This window comes from Triplophysa rosa, linkage group LG17, assembly GCF_024868665.1.
Source record: "Triplophysa rosa linkage group LG17, Trosa_1v2, whole genome shotgun sequence".
Classification (NCBI taxonomy): domain Eukaryota; kingdom Metazoa; phylum Chordata; class Actinopteri; order Cypriniformes; family Nemacheilidae; genus Triplophysa; species Triplophysa rosa.
In genome coordinates, this window is record NC_079906.1 from 9,746,590 (window position 1) to 9,765,534 (window position 18,945).

The window sequence follows — 18,945 nt, forward strand, 5'->3', positions numbered from 1 at the left end:
ACCTTGAAATAAACAACACGTTTTAAAAAGCATGTTTTAAAATGAAGGAATTTACTCAAGTAAGAATAAAAGTACACACTTTTAATTTTACTTAAAAAGTACATATTTTCCAAAATGTTACTCAAGTAAATGTAACGAAGTAAATGTAGCTCGTTACTACCCACCTCTGCCCAAATTGCACACTTACAGATTGTTCAAAATGCGGCAGGTAGATTTCTGACAGGAAAGAGGAAGTTCGATCGTGCCACCCCTATACTGAGATAAGTATAGTATAAGTATAATTCCCTTAAGTGTGTCCTTAAGTATACCTCAAGTTTTACTTAAGTTATTCTCCTATTGTCTTTGGTAAAGGAAAATCACCTCTTAAGTGTCATACTTAAGGGAAAAACTTAAGGTACGTTATGCAACCGGGCCCTGAGCATTACTAATGTGGGAATCCGAAGGAAGGTTATACAGCGACTGTGTTCTTCCACAACCAGGTACTGATTCCACAATATTTTGCAATCTTTAACAGCATGATTATTGCTTGCTATCTAGTTTCCGTGCCACTTGTGTTACTTCAGTACTGTCATGTGCGAACCAGTGGGCGGGGCTAGAGAAGTAGTCGTTGATATTCTCCTGTGGAGGAGGTGTTCAACCTATCAATGACGTCATAGACCGTGTCAATAACAGTTGTAATCTCAGTAACAAGGGCGTTTTCAGTTTTGACACTTACATGATGTTCGTGTGAATCTTATATAACAAAAGCTTGGGTTAAAATTGTGGTTTTAATTCATGGCACCTTTAATGTAAATAAACAGACGAGCACACACTTTTAGTTTCAACTCCTCGTCTCTCACTTTAATGAACATTTCACTGTTGTGCTTTCTTTACAGGTAACTGGCGCCTTCGAACAACATAAATGCATGACATACATGACACATGCAATGACGCCTTGACTCGGGGTGGCAAAGTACCGGTGTTATGAATTTTGACCCCCGCCAGATTACGGTTTCTCTCATTGATACTGCTGCTGGAGCTAATCCTAACCCGTTCTTCATACCTAATCCTTACCCTAACGTTAGTGGCAAACGGAGGGAGTCATAATTTGGCAGGAGTCATTTTTCGGCACCACACCTGTACTGTGTACCAGTCCACTTCAAGCACTGGAAATGTTATATATGTAAAGTGAGGCAAAAAACACGCAAAAATACAAATGACTGAAAATGAATTAAATTTACTGTACTTTGCTACCACCACCTCGTGGCCATAAATGCCAGTGAAACAGACAATTGAATCAGAAATGTTAAGCACATTTTTAGCAAAACAAGATCTTTTTCTCTATTTAAGCATAAATATCCACAAATATAATAATAAAAAAATCTTCAGGAAAAAAATTATGGGCTAGCAAATGACTTGATTATGATAATAATAATATATTATGAGAAATACGTGAGAATCTCTGAACTCAATGTTTAACCGTTAACTATCTAAAAAGTATTTTGCAGAAATATTTTGATCATGTTTTTGGTGAATATCTGCTACACTTGGGCCCAGTCAGATGAGTATTGCAAGAGGCGCTGTAGGTAAAATAGAGAATGCCTCTCCTCAATTTACAGCTGTGTGAGTGAGTCCCACGTTCAGGGCTGACCACACACTTCCCCACCATGTCATTATAAAATACATCACTGTCCCACACCTCAAATATGAGTTCATGACCAAACTCAATTGATCCAAAATCATAGCTGGCATTCCATTCTGGGTCATTATTATCCATAATCAGCTCAGTTTCTTCATACATAAAATTGTACCAAACTTTCACAAAACCATCAGTGCGTGTGAAGAGGTCTGCCTTCAAGCCGGCAGCTCTCTGCACCAACACCGTTAACGTGCCACGGCCGGCTCGCATAGGGCAGCAGTTGTGGTCCAGATTTGGTGCTTGAGAACATTCTCGATTTTCTTCGTGATCTACAGAAAGCATGTTCTCTTCAATGTACTCTGTTACTGCTTTTCTCAGATTGGCACTGACATCAGGATCAGCCACCAGATGATGAAGAGGGAAAATCGAATATGATATAACATCTGGGTTGTCATGCAAACTCATCATCCAACTCGAGTAGGTTTCAGCTGGGCTTTGGTTTAGATCTGGAAAGTATGTCTCACCTCCCAACACCTCTATCTTATGCGTCATGAAACCCTGGTAGAAGCCCATGCTCATGTTATCTTTAAGAATTTGAGAACATTTGTTGGAAAAGGAGGCATTAGAAGGCAAAAATCCCAAAGCTATCTTTAACTCAATGTTTAGGCAGTTTTTGATGTCAGTCTCAGAGAAGCCTTTCAGGGTTGCAAGGCAAGTTCGAAAAGCGGTGACCCGTCTCACTCGACCTCCAAGGTGGACTTGACGTATATAGTGAGTGCCATATGTATCTATAGTCCTTCTGTACAGGGGTTTTGCTTTGTCGTCATATTGTGACGGAAGTTGCTGCAAATGTTTTGAGAATTCAGCGCTGAGTTCTGGGTGGTCTGTAAGTCTGTAACTGTAAATAGACAAAAAATGTCAGCATACACAGAATGTGGGTTCAAAATAAAGTACTGTTTGCTTTACGTTTTGTTTTCTGACTGGCAGACTGGTCAAAGGAAGAAAAAAAGTACTTATCAAAGCATTTCTAGATTTGTTTTTTAACAATGGCAATGATTTGGCTGTCTTGTTTGAGATAATCCCACTTGAGACTTGTTCTAAATGAAAAAAAACATGAAATAAAAAACATTTATTTTAACAGCAGCTTACTTTTAAAGTTGACTCCAAACCGCAAATGTTAAATACATTTTATTGTGTATAGTTTGCTTGGAAAATTGCATTCCCAGACCACTTCCACAAAGTAAATCAATAAAAAACTATTAAAACATTTTGGAAACTTTCTGGCTGTACAGTAGGTTAATGTGATAATGTAACAATACCAGGTTTACTTTCTGTAAGCTTTTTGTTTTCTATTATGAATATCTGTTAGGGGCAGTCGTGACCTAATGGTTAGAGAGTCGGACTTGTGACCAGAAGGTTGCCGGTTCGATTCTCAGGGCCGGTGGGTAGTCCCTACTTGCTCCCCGGGCGCTGCAGTGATAGCTGCCCACTGCTCCAGGTGTACGTGTGTTCATGGCATGCTGTGCGTGTGTACTACTCTCTGGATGGGTTAAATGCAGAGGTCACATTTCAGGTATGGGTCACCATACCTGACAAATAGGTCACTTTCATATACGTACATATAAAACTAAATAGGTCCTGATATTCAGTTTGTATTTGTGCCAAATCATTTTTTCCAATAAATACCTTGGAAGGTTATTCTTTTTATTTTGTGCATAGTCCTCTTCTACAGTATAGTATAGTACAGTATACAAAATAAACTATATAATATAGGATGCATGTATAAGTATATATACTGTATGCTTATTTAACCGGTGCTACCATTTTTTCCAGCCCTGTCATTCTATAAGCGCCAGTGACGAATCATGCCCCACACAGAAATCTGATATATATGGCCATATAAAAACAATTGTGTTTAATACTGTATATTCTGTATGAACTCATAAACTTGACTTACCTGTAATATGTGCAGCTGATCTCATGAAGAGCAAAAGTGGCTTTATCCACTGAATTCTGAGATTTGGCAAATTTAGCGATATCTGACCGGCTCCCTCCTAAAATGGCTTTTCCCACATCCTCCAGGCTGAGATCCATTCCCCAGTTGTTATTAATGAGAGAAGTCGAGGTTTTCATCAGAGAGTTAACAGAATGATGAAGTGCACTAGAGAGCTGTTTACTGCAACGGCTAAAGGGACGCCAGTCCAGCACGGCCGACGGCAGTTTCTGCATCTGCCCACCCTGAAAACGGTTCCTGCAGACCATACAAGTCCTGTTGTCCATCAAGTGTGACTTGATATTGATCAAAAATGCACCTTTACGGCGCATCTGGACCACATCAAAACCTTCTCCTGCCAGATTGTAGCCAGGCACAAAAGGAGCTTTCTCACATTCTGTCTGAGAGCCTGTGTGGCAAGCTGAGCTCATGTCCCAGTGTATTAGGATGGACAAAGAGATACAGAAAAACAAGTGGATAACAGTGCAGTTATTCGTCTCCATAATGAAACCTATAGGGAAATTACAGGTTGACATGTAATATTTCACCTATAAGGTAAAATGTTTTCATTTTTTGCAGCCAGAAACATATTTTGATATAATCTTAGGTAAACATTGATGTTCGTGCAGCTTTTAGAATATTACAGTAATTTACATGCTGCAGGACTGAATTTATTGTTTAGATATACTGACCCTGCTATATTGCTTTTTGTGATTGAAGATGCATTATACTAAAAATAACACCATTCCACGTTCAGTTTTACCCACCCAGTAGCTTTCTCACAACAGTCGGTTCCCTCCGAGTCGATATGTGTTAAACCCCCAGAGCGACCTACTTTAGAAAAGTCTGTCTTCGTTGTAAAATACGGTTTCTCATGAAAACTTTCTCAAATGCTAGAGAGTTGAAAAGGCTGTGTGGAAAAATGTAGCCTTTGGCATTTGCAACAGGGAGTGTCTTCCTTTTCTGCACCGGACAGATTTCATCCGCTGACTGGTTTTGTTTTGATGTTTTAGTGAATCCCAGCTGGGCAGTGGGGGAGGGTTTCATGAGACTTTCTTGCATGTGAGAATGAGCATGAAGGTCAAGATTAATCATGATGAATGCAGGACATGTGGATGACAAAATGTGGATGACAAAATGTATTTATTTCCATTTCCCTCCAGTTGTTTGGGAGACAGATATGGGCCATAAAACAAATCAGAAAATATAACCATAAAACGAATGCATTTCTTTTAATGTGTTTTAATCCCTGCTTTTTATGGAACACTAAATTATGGTACATTTATGCATTTGACACATGTTTTTGTCCAAAGAGACTTACATTTTTTTATTTCATTTTTGAATTTTCAACCCATAATCTTTTGCAATGCTAAGACAATGCTCTCCTAAATGAGCTACAAGAATGCAATAATATAATAGCTTATTAGAACTCATGGGTCTAACTTGAACAGACTTGCTCAACGTGTACAATATTGCGCATATACATAGATATGACCATGAGTGTGCACAATCTTATAACCGTGCTGTTTCATTGATATTTTTGACTATTATTAACCCCTTTACTGTTACATTTGTTAGTTCTCTATGAAAGATTTATTTTTAGTTTCTCTCCGAAATTATTAATGAGTATATGTATTGTTTATTGTTGTTAACTTAAATACAGTTAAATACACTCAGTTCTTTTTCGAGAATTTATTCATCATAAAATGAAAAATAATATGGAGACAGAGATATACAGATAAACACACAAAGCATCCTGCATCCCATATTTTTCTTCCTGCCCCGCTATTTATATTAATCATAATCATAATTATTTCACAATGGTCCCATAATTAAAAATAACTTTTTGTACATTTGACACATATTACTTAAAATGTTTTGCTGTTCCCTATCTCATTTATTATTTAAATGAATCGTTTTAGATTATTTATATTAATTCTGTATAGTGGTCTGTCAGTTGTACAATTTAATTTTCACAATTTTGAATTGTTGCAGCTAGCTCTTTACAGTACATATTACTACAGATAGAAGAGACAGAAGATGTACATTGAAGAAAATAATTGTCTAAAGGTTTTAACGGTGTATTTGACCAATACTGATTGTACAATAACTGTCTGTTAGATTGTATTTAGTTTTTAAATAGAAGGATTACAAGAAATGAGATGAGTGGTCTTTGTAGAACGATTAATGCTAATAAAGTTATATTGAATTTTAACTGTAAATCACCAAGCAGCAATTTTAAAGAGATCATGGTGCTAATAGAGGCTGAATGGGATTTTCATTGGCAGTCTCCATCTGTTGTTCTCTCTGGTTCTCTACACCACTCTCACTGTGACTCTCACTATGAAGCTCTTCATACCCTCTCCTTACAACAAGACCAGAAAATCTCCTCCTTCTTTTCACTAGAAACACTGTTCCTGCCACCACAAGAGCGATTAAAACAATCACACCAACAGCTACACCTGCCTTCCCTCCTCCAGACATCTGAGAAGATGCGTCAAACATCGATGCCATTTGGTTTATTTCACCAGGCTTTGCCAGTCGCCACATCTTAGTATTTTCAACTCGTACCCAGGACCGATCGCCTTCTGTCATTACAGCAACAGTGTTTGTTGCCATCATGCTTACCAGTGGTGGTCTCGAGAATGGTGGGAGACGGACAGGTTTTAACTGACCACCGGTAAAAACACCTGACTGGACGCAGAACAATACCTGACAGCCATCACTAATAGCAGCTAAATGTTGACTAAACTGAGGAGGACAGCGAGATTGACCCTTAGCAAGAGGGTTGCCGGACTGACAGCTAAAGAAACCACCGAAAGGAACAGAGAATCTAGTTCCTGTCTCATAATCATTGCTCAGACAAACCATCATGCCATTTGACAAAAATCTCTGGGTGAAGAAATTTGGAGGACAGCCATGGGATTTGGTAATTGGGTTTTGCAAAGATGGTCCATACAGACCTCCAAAAAGATATCCAGACTTCTCAGGGGTCTTCTGAGTTGTGGAACACCAGTGTGTTTCCATTTTTGCACTACGGACACGGTAAGCATCACCACATATTTGGTCACAACAAGTTGACAACCATAAGAAACCACATGAATGACAGTGTCTGTGGCACTCATAATGATTGTAACCTCTTTCTACCGTCTCCGAGCGTAACAGAGTGGAAGTGTACACTTGGGGGCATGAAAAATCACCCGTGGCTGGATTCTTCTGCGCTAGCTCATCACAGATGACATTTCCATCTGATGTCAATGGAGAACATGTTTGGTAAACACCACCAAAGGTAAGATTAGTGACAGGGCCCTCACAAGATGCATCATCCACATTTGCCTGAAAGTTAAAATTTTTAGAATCAGGATTTACACACCCGGGAATGGTGTTAACTTTGTAATAACGCTGGATAGCTTGTTTGACTGATAAAGCAACTTTGTTCACCGTCGGGACAGGAAGATCTGGAAAAGTCGTTGGATTAAGAAAATAGTGCAGGGGCAGACCAGAGCGGTCAATAGCCACCAGATTATTAAGCGTGCTCTGCTGCCACTTCTGCAGAGTGATGCCAGGATAAAACAAAGCCCCTCCATGACTCTGAACTATAGAATATGTGATGTTACCCTGATAACCGCTTGTTTCAGAACTTCCTTGAGAATCCTTGCCACCAATATCGAATTTTACTTTGTCAAAAAAGTTAAAGCCAGCTGATGCAGTGATGGAAGACATGTCTGACCGACTGTTAGAGACATAAGACATTTTTAGATAGTCCTCCTGCACCAAAGTGGCACCGGCATCAACACTTGTGATAACATGAGTACCATAATCAAGAATAAGTTTCTCTGACAGATAAGTTGCTTGACGGGTTTGATTGTTCTCAACAGCGTCTGCAATTTCCTCCGCCTGGTGAGCAAAGCGAAAGTCCAGAGTGAAATCGGGATACGCCTTTACTGTGTACAGATGATTACGTACCTGAAAAAAGATAATGTGGGATGTTGAACCACGGGTTAAAATAACAGAATTGTACAATGTTGCTTTTCTCCAATTAGAGAAAAGAGAAAAGAGAAAAGTAGTATTTAGAAAAAGTGTATTGAAAGTGTATTGATTTCTTGATCAATGCCGAGGCTTAGTGTATTTACAGTCTAATAACAATAAAGATCACAACATTTTGTGATTCCACAAAATCTCCTTTTTTACTTACTGTAAAAAAGCATTTTTTTAAAAAAAATTCACTTACTTGAACCCGAGCTGTTACAGAGGTATCTTTCACTTGGTGGGTTTTCATACGTTGGTTTTCTGTTGAAAATTTTGCATTAACCACCGAGAGGAAAGAAACATCCGCATTTATAGAGCTTGAAGTGGAACTTTTCTGCTCCAGCCACGACATGATCATCTCAGAGTTTGTTTCCACTCCACTTATTTTCTGTGGAATGACAAAGACTTCATCTGGAATGAGATAAATCCCATCTTCTGTGGTCTGGCACTGGGAATAGCTCAGGTTCATCACCCGTCCCATGTCTATATTGCGCAGGTTATCCCATCCTCCACCTGGAAGAACCTCCATTGCTGTCAACGTTGAGTTTTTGCGACACTCGCGAAGTCCATTTCTGGGACGGATGAGAGGATGGAAATCACAGACGTTGATAAAACAGTAGAGCACCAGCAGACATAAAACTCTTGACTTCATGTTTGACAGCAGCGTCTGTCTTTGCTTCTTTCACGGAAGTCTGTAAAATATATCTGGAAACTTTCTGCTATTTTACTTTTTGTTTTGGTTCCTCATCAAGATAACTTTTTAGTTTCACATCCATCAGCCAACAATCACAAGACCATAAACTTCCTCTTTATGGTCTGAGTACATTAGAAATACAATTTATTACCTTTACCTTTTAAAAGATAATGGATTTTTAGGATTTTTTCATTGTGACTTGTTCCTTGTTGAGTATGTGTGGTTCCTCTCATTTGTGTGAGTCTTCATAAATTTTTACTTTTTGGTGAAGCACAGAACAATAGGTGTGTTTTCCCTTTCTTTTGTAAAAAGAGGAACAAAGATTTGTGGTTGCTTCTGTTTTAGAAGTGTCTGGTGTCTTATTTGATTTTCTCAAATCCTCTTTGAGACCAAAAGCTCACGAGAACTGCACTGAGAATACGTCAGGGGTGCAGAACATACAGTAGAATTAGAACTTCAGTTTGACGTTATGAAATGAACGATCTGCTCTTACAATGTTCACCATGTTGTTTTTAGCCTTTTATGGCTATATTAAAATATAAAAAAGTCAAAGTGGTAATTAAAGTTAAATTTAGGTTTAGAATGTATAGTTAAAAATTAAATGATGTTCAATTTGAACTGTTTTGATTCGGCCAGCTTCAAGTGATATTCTTGTGGCCCACGCCCACCCCAGGTATAGATCAGGGAAGTCCATAACCTAACCATATAGTTCCTTTTAGGTTGTTTCTTTTTTATACCACACGGTGGCAAACTTTCACATCTTTGAGTTTATAAAATACAAAGCAGCTTTATATGTTTGTTACCTGTAGACACCAACGTCCAGTGGAATTTGCAGTTTAATTCGATAATCTTTAATCAAACAAAACCGGGACATGTTCTCACACTGCCCTTACGAAAATTAACCATGGTTTAAAACAAAAAAAACATGGTTACTTTAGTAAAAATGTACATTTAAATTTAAACATTTTCTATTACTTAAATTACATGTTTTTGAAAACCATAGTTAAAACATGGTTACTAAAGTAAAACCATGGTTTTTCCCATTAGTTATCAATGCACCAAAAAAACATGGTTAATTTTCGTAAGAGTGGGGTCACAACAATGTAACCCGCTATTACTTTCAAATGTGCTTTCAGCTCAATTTCAAGGGTAGGATTATGAAACCCAAGTCAATTCACGAACAAAAAATGTCAAAGATAACGTAGAAAATATTAAATAATTGTTTAGCCAAAATATTCCAATAACCTTTCACAAAACCTTACTGTTGGACCTTCGTGACAACTGTCTCCGTGTGCCCTGGCCACTGGTTGAGTGCAAAAAAACACTAGTACGCGTTACCACCAGGTGGTGTTTTTGAGAAGCATGAGCTTCTCCGTTGTTTCAAACTTGCTGTGCTGTAGCTAATTATAAAAAGTATTTTCACAGCCCAGACATGAATGGTAATCATAATTTGGTTTGCTTAAAAATAAAATGTTATGAAATAGCCTATATACAGCCTATAAATATTATAATGTATGGGTGCTTTGCGGTCCCTTTGGTTAAAAGGGCTAGCGGCTACAGTAAGCATGTCACACATTTCATCATCATACATTAGGCCGATACACAAAAAAATAAAAACACCGAAACCGACACAACAAAAGAGAACAGACATTTTCAATCATTTAACGTATTTATTTTAACAAAATAAAGGGACGAAAGAATCCGATTAGAGTACGACTGACAGATATTTCCTCAATTATTTCTTCGCATTTATGGCTTTGGCTGTTTTTGAAGCTCTTCGTTTGACTCTCTTTGGTCTTTTGGTCTTGACCGCAGCTGTCTCATTTGCTTTTCAGGGACTCTTTAAACTCATTCTTCTGCCCTTCTTTGGCGTTTTCTTTGCTCCAGCAGGTTTCTTAGCCTTCTTTCTCGTCGCTCTCTTTGCCTTTTGTCGTTTTGTTACAATCTTCGTGCCGATCTTAAATGATCCTGATGCGCCAGTCCCTTTAGTCTGAGTCAGTTTACCCGTGACCACAAGGCGCTTAACTGCCAGGTTGATGCGAAAGTTATTTCTTGCAACATCGTAACCATTGGCAGCCAGTGCTTTCTTCAAAGCAACCAGAGAGACACCGGCGCGCTCCTTGGAGGCTGACACGATCTTGATGATCAGGTCAGAGAGAGTGGGTCCTGACTTCTTGACTTTAGACTTTCGCCTTGGCGCTTTATTTGCAGACGATTTAACTGATGTGATGTCTGTAGACATGACTGACAATATTGCCTGAGCTGGTAGATAAGATGAAAGAATATGTCTGGGGGGGGGCGTATGTGCAATTAATATAGTCATAATGAGAGCCGTGAAGACTCTACAGTCCCGAATTCAGCGCTTTTTCATCAGCTGACAATAATTTGTGCTTGTTGACCAATAGAAAACCACATTTAGGTTTTTTTAGAATCACTTAAGGACAAATGTTAAAGTTTAAAAAATGCAGAAGGTCTCACAGGGACATTAATCCATTCAATTGACAAACATATTATTTATTGTCTATCAAACAATTGAAGAACTTATGTGCTGTGCTGTTCTACACTTGAGTCATTTTTGGATTTTGCACAATAATATGCTTTTAAAAGAATTGTTTGATTATAACCTGCCATTGCCTAGTGGCAAACGACCATATTTAATAATATCAAGAAGAAAAAACAAGATTATTTAGCACATTTTGAAACAAATAATGGCATTTTAGTCTTCTGAAACACACGTTCTTGGTTTCGTCAAACGATGCCCTTGCAAATATCATTTACACTTGAAATAAATGTCAATATCTATGAAAATTCCAATAACACACACTTTATTTTTAATAATATTCATTTTGTATAATTTAACACTTTCAGAGCTTTCAGGTGGGTTTGTTTGAGGCATCATTGATTACTCATATTGTAATAAAAAAATTAATCAATCAAACAAACAAAAATAGCCTTAAATTACCTTTGTTTAGATCATTAAAACCGGTTTTAACTAAAGAATTAGCTGAATGGTGACTGCCAGTCCACTATCTTTCATGCCACGTCAGTTGGCTGACAAATCCCCTCATATGACCCTTAACTGTTTTGTTAGTTTGCATTTTATTTTGCTTTACTAATATTTGCTGTTGACTATATGGGCACAAAAAAATCTCAATAACCGATCCTAATGTAACTTTAGCCTATATCGTCCAATTTTATAGCACTTATTTTGAGAGTAATTTCAAATAACATTATCTACATTCATTGTTAATAATACATTTATAGTTGAGATTATTATACATTTATATATGAGACAACATATATGTAATCGATTAAACGATACATATGTCGGAAGTAAACACTGTGATAGTCACATGGCTTCTGCCCGCTGAGCATTTATAGACTATAGGCTACAACTAAAAACACGACCTATAGATTCTTATAAAATTCTGGCATACCCAAAATGAAATTACAAAAGCAATCAATTCATTTAATTGAAAATCCATAATTTTTTCCTATGAAATGAATATGTGATATTTAGCGCACCTGGCCAAGAATGTACACATTTTATTTCCTGGATAACACCTGCCAGCTGTTTGATCTAGATGGGTCGGCGTTAGGACCTGGCGGATTAAGCGATATGGGTTCAGTCAGAGCCATTGAGAGAGAGAGTTCTGCCAACGGAAGTCCAAAACGCTGGANGAAAGCTTATTTATTCATCTTTCAGATTATGTAAAAATCTCAATTTTGAAAAATTGACCCATAAGACTGGTTTTGTTGTCCAGGGTCACATATATTCATTTTGTATAATTTAACACTTTCAGAGCTTTCAGGTGGGTTTGTTTGAGGCATCATTGATTACTCATATTGTAATAAAAAAATTAATCAATCAAACAAACAAAAATAGCCTTAAATTACCTTTGTTTAGATCATTAAAACCGGTTTTAACTAAAGAATTAGCTGAATGGTGACTGCCAGTCCACTATCTTTCATGCCACGTCAGTTGGCTGACAAATCCCCTCATATGACCCTTAACTGTTTTGTTAGTTTGCATTTTATTTTGCTTTACTAATATTTGCTGTTGACTATATGGGCACAAAAAAATCTCAATAACCGATCCTAATGTAACTTTAGCCTATATCGTCCAATTTTATAGCACTTATTTTGAGAGTAATTTCAAATAACATTATCTACATTCATTGTTAATAATACATTTATAGTTGAGATTATTATACATTTATATATGAGACAACATATATGTAATCGATTAAACGATACATATGTCGGAAGTAAACACTGTGATAGTCACATGGCTTCTGCCCGCTGAGCATTTATAGACTATAGGCTACAACTAAAAACACGACCTATAGATTCTTATAAAATTCTGGCATACCCAAAATGAAATTACAAAAGCAATCAATTCATTTAATTGAAAATCCATAATTTTTTCCTATGAAATGAATATGTGATATTTAGCGCACCTGGCCAAGAATGTACACATTTTATTTCCTGGATACACCTGCCAGCTGTTTGATCTAGATGGGTCGGCGTTAGGACCTGGCGGATTAAGCGATATGGGTTCAGTCAGAGCCATTGAGAGAGAGAGTTCTGCCAACGGAAGTCCAAAACGCTGGAGCGACACGTGATTCATGGCGCCTTCAGATTTTATCAAGTTATGTTTTCTCTTTAATGAATAAAAAATGAAAGAAATAAAGCATTCAAATGGCTTTCGTCTTTAAATGGGTTAAACACGTTTACCTCAGTTGGTCTATTTAGTCGCAGCTCCATGCGTTACTAGTAACTTCAGGGAACTATTGATAGCCTCCAATGCTGTGAAAAATCTGTTCCATTGGCGTCACCGGAGTTGACGCGACTCTCTCTCTCAGCAGCTCTGGGTTCAGCTATTGATGCGAGCATGTGACCGTCTGATGATCTGATTCAATTGAACAAACACAGGAAACAAAGCGTCACACTCACAAAGTGCTAGAAACATTCAAAGCTGAACTCTCATCACTTCACGCCGCAGACATGGATTGTGGAATTATAACGTCTAAAACCGTCCTTTTACTTCTCAGTTTAATATTTTGGGTGAGTTTTTTTTATAACGTAACTCTAAATACATTCGCTAGTTTCTGACGTTGTGTATCATACGTAACGTTAGACGTTTGCAATCACAGTAATTGACATGAAAGTAATTTGACATTAACTAATCTCATGAAGCTTACTAACCTATCCTGTTATAAGTCTTCAATGCGTGTGTTGAAGCGGTAAAATAACTGTATTTGCAGAAAGAAGGTCACTCGACAGCTACAGTTTGTAAATTGCTCGCCCCAGTTTTTTCTTCTCACTCCAGAATTCATTTTGACAGCGGAACGTAATTGAATTGAATTTGGCATGAATCATTTGTTACGCTTAAGAAAAACAAACGAAATACCTCTAGTGTATTACCACCCATGCCACATGCCCAGTAGCAAGATATTCAAAACGTTTTATTCACACATAAGTAATATTAGGTTTGATGCAATTGTCAAACCAAAACTCATATTATTGAAAATAAGTATTGTTGATTGATGCTCACATTGTCTGTGTCGTCATACATCAGGCATAGTCATCATCAGCACCTGACCTGGCTTACTGCCTCCATTCATTATGGCTTCAGTGGGCTCAAAGCATGTGTGAACATGTGACGCACACCTGTGGGGGTTTTAACGGGGATGAAGATTTTTTTCCTTGTGTTGTGAAACATTACAAAACAGTTAAACTAGGAAAACTTAAATATAATAGTATTTTAAGCTTGGGAAAAGAATGCTCTTATAACTCTTGAGAATGACTTAGGAGTTATCATGTGGACTTTCATCCCTTCAGGGTTTCCCTTGTGCTTTAATGCATTTGTTCAAGCTGTGGCACAAGACCAGAGTTCCAGGAAGGATTAGGGGGCAGGAGAAGTTTACTCATGGTCTCGAATCGTGACTGCTGAGGAGTCTGATCATGTGCTATTAGCGAGAAATAACTATAACTTCAGTGCATACTTATGAAATTCCATCTTATGTCATCATGTGTCAGATTGTGAAACTTGATTGAGAAACAGGGAAATCTAATCATATCTCAGTTTAACAGTTAAACAAAAAATACGTTTCCATTTTACGTTTTATTTTTCCAGGCTGCTGGAGTGGCCCTTGCCTATGTTGGCTCTTATGTGATAAAAAGCTACAACAACTTTGAAGATTTTGTGGCTGATAAATACAGTCTCATCCCTGCTGCCATTATCATCGGAGTGGCCGTGGTCATGTTTGTCATCGGAATCATTGGCTGCTGTGCAACTTTGAAGGAGTCCAAAGTTGGTTTAGGCTTTGTAAGTGTGGATCTTTTATGAAGGAGCCTTTAAATAGTCTTGTCTGGTTATAAGTTGCTGTAACTTATCAGAACACGTTCAAACTTATTTTGATGAGCTGATGTAAAGACATTTTGCAACATTTAAAATAGTGAGTTGAAATGACTTTTTAAAACCAATTACTTTCCATTGCATTATTCTGTCGTTTTGGAGGGTTTTTTCATTTGTGGTATTTTGAAGACTTGCTATATTCATCATATGCTCTGAATGTGCATTCAGTTCCTCCTTATCATCTTGGTAATCTTCGCTGCAGAAGTAACCGCTTTTGTGTTTGGCTTCATCTACAGAGGCAGAGTAAGTTCCTATTTTGGTTCGCCTACATTTATTCAAATAATAGCATTACGAAAGTGTCATTTACATATTATTATCTTTTTTGTTTACAGATTAAAGGCGATTTAGAAAAGTCGATGAGTGATGTCTTCCAAAAGTACGATGGTCTGAACGGTGAAACTCATGCAGTGGATTACTTGCAGACTCAGGTGAGTTGCATTACATAACTTCAATTACTGTTTGTCTTCTAAGGAAATGACGGATTGTGACAAAGTACTAACTAATATTGTTTTACATTTGCAGCTGGAGTGCTGTGGAGTGCAGAACTACACAGATTGGACGGCAACACCGTGGTATGGCCAACATAACAACTCTGTACCACAATCCTGCTGTAAAGCCAATGCTACACAATGTAGTGGACTACTCAGTCAGCCAGAACTTTTGAACACACAGGTATGAGCATTAGTATTGTTTTTGTGCATTAACACTCAGATGAGCATCATTACAAGCAGTTATATTGTAGTTTGTTGTGCTGTGGGTTCTGCTTTTTTAAACTTTTCCTATACTCTGTTTTTCTGACAGGGATGTGAGTCTAAACTGGAGCAGATGCTTCAGGGTGTTCTTAGTTATGCAATGCTGGTCATCCTGGGATTTGCTATCATAAAGGTACATCAGATCTAGGTTTAACCTCGTCATTGTTTTCTTGTTTTTTTCTCTCATCAGACACGGAATTAAAAAAAATCTTCATGTTTTCTCTCTTTCTCAGCTGTTTGGGATGTTCAGCATCTGTGTCATCACCTGTAGAAGCAGGAAGCATGACTACCAGCCTTTGTATGCGTGACCGTAAAATGAAGACTCCTCAATCCCTCACTGGGACTGTCTGTACACTTTCTATACTGTGCAGCTAAACGCAACCTCATCAGCACCATAAAGAACCGAGATTTGAAGATGTGACAAAACTTAAAATATTCCACATTTAGGAAAGTAACATTTTTAATGCATTCGGTCTGCGTGCAAGTGCATCTTGAATGCATAAAGAAATGGGATAGGAATCAACAGAGGCAGGAAATAACATTGAACATTTTGAGGGTTCTAAAAATTCTTAAGTGCCTCTTGTATTTCAACTACTGTATAGGTTGATAATAGACGTTACCAAATTCTGTTTCTCTACAGCTCCACATGTTTTACAAAGACATCTACAACAGAGCTTTGCCAAGTGTGTTGTGTGTTATAGAATCTGCTTTAGTTCAAAATGTAGAGATGCACTTTTAAGGATTTTATGTTGTTTCTTTGTGTAGTATACACACCATGTACAGATCAGTATTAAAAAAAAATTCTGCTGTCTAACTGACATTTGTCTTTATAGTAATTTACTGTGAATGTTGACTTGTCATATAATATGCGTGATATAGTCATGTATGTTTGTTATGCCCATTACAATGGTTCAGTTCAACAGGGAAAATAAATTGTGGAAATTAATTTTGAGTGAATGATTTTCTTTTTTTTAAGATTTCTAAAATGCATGTTGGTAATTATCCTCAAGTGACCTTTTTATCAACACCAATTTTGTATATTGCTTTCTGAGAAAATACACATGGAAATTTAGATAAATCGAAGGCGTTGACTTTTATCTGTCTTTTGCTGACACATTTGTGAAGATATCGCTTGTGAAAGTATGCTGTGTCATTACCAGAAATGCCCTGTTGACTCGCATCTAAATGCAAACAACACGTAAAATGCTCTTGCAGATGTTTCCAAAAAGCAGCTGATGAACACCTTTTATAGTGAATAAAAAAACGAATCTTACCTTATAGTTCTCACTAAAGATATCTATTAATTGCAACACTACGCAATTATATACTTGTTTTGTATACAAAACATTTATATAAAGTTAAAAGTTGGATTAATATGACTGTTGATTACTAGTTTTACTTCCTGCTAATTTTTTTGTATTCATTTATAGACCATGTGCAATTTTATCCGCTAGATGGCGCTAAAAGTCCCTTAAAGTTTTACCGGCGTATTGTAACTATGATAAATGAGTGAGTGAGTGCTGTATATCTCTCTCAGTTCAGAAATAACCTGATTTCGCCCAAGCAATACCCTAAGTATTTGAGCTGTGAGCAGAAAGGACCCTATATTAAAGTCCGTATTTCAAACATCTGATATTTCCAATTCTATTCTATTCCACCTTGGAATTATAAGGATCTGCATTCTGAGCAGTTTTGAGATATTGAGTTTTCAAGTTTTTGCATTCTATTTGACTTTCTAAATTAAACCTAAAAAAAAAACCCATAAACATCACATAATGTAAATAATATGTCACAGAATAAGAATATGTGAATAACTCAATTGTGACAAAAATGTAGGTATACCTTCCAAGGTGACGAATTCTTGGGGTTTTGTGTCGAATCTAAAAGTGGCCATGCAAACATTCTTCCTTGGTCATTGGTTTTAGAAATGGGCATCATATCAGAAAATGTATACACTAACATAAATAACTTGTGGTAAAGAATACAATAACATAGATCTGGTCAGCACTTTCCACATTTTTAACAATAAAACTCTCTATGTCTATGTACACACTCTTAAAAATAAAGGTGCTTAAAAGGTTCTTCAGCGATGCCATAGAAGAACCATTTTTGGTTCCACAAAGCACCATTCAGACAGGTTCTTTAAAAGGACCATCTCTTTCTTCCTTCTTTCTTCCTTCTTCCTGAAGAACCCTTTTTCGCCTTTTGTAAAACAGAAATGTTCTTCAGATGTTAAAGGTTCTTTATGGTTCTTTATTCTCTATGGCATCGAAGAAACTTTTGAAGCACCTTTTTTTTAAGAGTGTAGGTCACTCCAACTGAGAGCTGACTCGAGTGTTTGGACAGAGGAAATTCAGACCAGCACATCTTTTATCTCATTTTCTGCTTTTGCCGTGGATTCCACAGAGCAGTAACCTGACCCTAGTGTGCATGAAGCATTTGGAGGGCAGCCAAACACGCCGCCTCTCCTGCTGAGGAATCCAAAGATACTGCATCTCAGCACTGTCAAAACCACGGTGCTCATATTATTTCCAGGAACTGCTGTACATTCTGTTTGTGTTGGTTTAGTTTTTGGGCATTTATCACCTAAGAGATGAAGCATATTAACAGAATGAGGATGAGAGGATTGAGAGGGTGTTCGAGCACAGGAGAGAAACAAAACTGGGACACATACTGTCATTTTATTATTACTTCATACAAAATTAGATTAAATTAGACCACCAGCAATCAGACTGAATGGACAAATGCTCTGATATACATCATCATTTCTTGCATGTGTCCAATCGTTAATCGTGTCGGTTAGAAATAAAACAAAGCGTTCATAAAAAAAATTGTTTTCAAAAAGTTTGATTCATTGGTGCTTTGGATTTAAAAAAACGTATTGTTGTATTAGAGAAAATGCAAAGTTTCTATTTGTCCGTAGCTTCTGTTAAATCTTGTTGTGACATTTGCGTTTTATTAGTTTTCCATTATGTTAGCACATATTGGCATTTTTATTTGTCACTTAATTTTTCACATCTTCTCGAATATTGGGGAATTTAATGGTGGTTAAAATGAGTATTCCATTGATTAACTGTATTGATAATGTATGGATTTAGAAACGTATTTTCAACAAAAACTTTGTAATAGACCTCTTTGGAGGATGTTAACAACGCTGGTCCAGAAGACCTTCCCGTTTCAGTTCTTCAACACTACACAAACGCTTGAACAAAATATAACCAACAAAATATTTATAACAGATTTAAAATGTTAAACAAATATCTTGAAGATTTAATTATATACAGTACGTAAGATTAAAAAAAAGTACTAAAAATAAATAAAGGAAAGTGCAAGTGCTTCTGGACCAGTGTTAACAAGGTAAAGTGGTTAACCTTGTTTTACAACTAATGACATTAGTGTTTACTAATCAACTTTATGACAGTCAAGATAACACAGATT

At 37.1% G+C, this 18,945-nt stretch overlaps 3 protein-coding genes and 1 pseudogene across 4 annotated transcripts; 1 reads left to right on the forward strand and 3 right to left on the reverse strand.

The window, feature by feature from the left end:
- Positions 1 to 154: 154 nt before the first annotated feature.
- Positions 155 to 4,632, reverse strand: prf1.5 (perforin 1.5). 2 transcript variants are annotated; one of them, XM_057357224.1, is made up of 3 exons: positions 4,379 to 4,632; positions 3,576 to 4,122; positions 155 to 2,516 (listed from the first exon to the last, which is right to left on the reverse strand). In XM_057357224.1, the coding sequence occupies exons 2-3, from the start codon at positions 4,112 to 4,114 to the stop codon at positions 1,499 to 1,501; spliced, it is 1,557 nt and encodes a 518-aa protein (XP_057213207.1). In that variant the 5' UTR covers positions 4,115 to 4,122; positions 4,379 to 4,632; the 3' UTR covers positions 155 to 1,498. The 2 variants fall into 2 exon arrangements, with proteins under 2 accessions (XP_057213207.1, XP_057213206.1); XM_057357223.1 differs by having other exon boundaries at positions 3,576 to 4,632.
- A 105-nt stretch (positions 4,633 to 4,737) lies between these two features.
- On the reverse strand, positions 4,738 to 8,352 carry mpeg1.1 (macrophage expressed 1, tandem duplicate 1). Its single transcript, XM_057357222.1, has 2 exons — positions 7,843 to 8,352; positions 4,738 to 7,577 (listed from the first exon to the last, which is right to left on the reverse strand). The coding sequence occupies exons 1-2, from the start codon at positions 8,290 to 8,292 to the stop codon at positions 5,859 to 5,861; spliced, it is 2,169 nt and encodes a 722-aa protein (XP_057213205.1). The 5' UTR covers positions 8,293 to 8,352; the 3' UTR covers positions 4,738 to 5,858.
- A 1,652-nt stretch (positions 8,353 to 10,004) lies between these two features.
- On the reverse strand, positions 10,005 to 10,613 carry LOC130568385 (histone H1-like; annotated as a pseudogene).
- A 2,600-nt stretch (positions 10,614 to 13,213) lies between these two features.
- tspan36 (tetraspanin 36) lies at positions 13,214 to 16,453 on the forward strand. The gene is made up of 7 exons (XM_057356782.1): positions 13,214 to 13,401; positions 14,474 to 14,665; positions 14,924 to 14,998; positions 15,088 to 15,183; positions 15,278 to 15,427; positions 15,557 to 15,640; positions 15,741 to 16,453. The coding sequence occupies exons 1-7, from the start codon at positions 13,342 to 13,344 to the stop codon at positions 15,813 to 15,815; spliced, it is 732 nt and encodes a 243-aa protein (XP_057212765.1). The 5' UTR covers positions 13,214 to 13,341; the 3' UTR covers positions 15,816 to 16,453.
- The last annotated feature ends 2,492 nt before the right edge of the window (positions 16,454 to 18,945 follow it).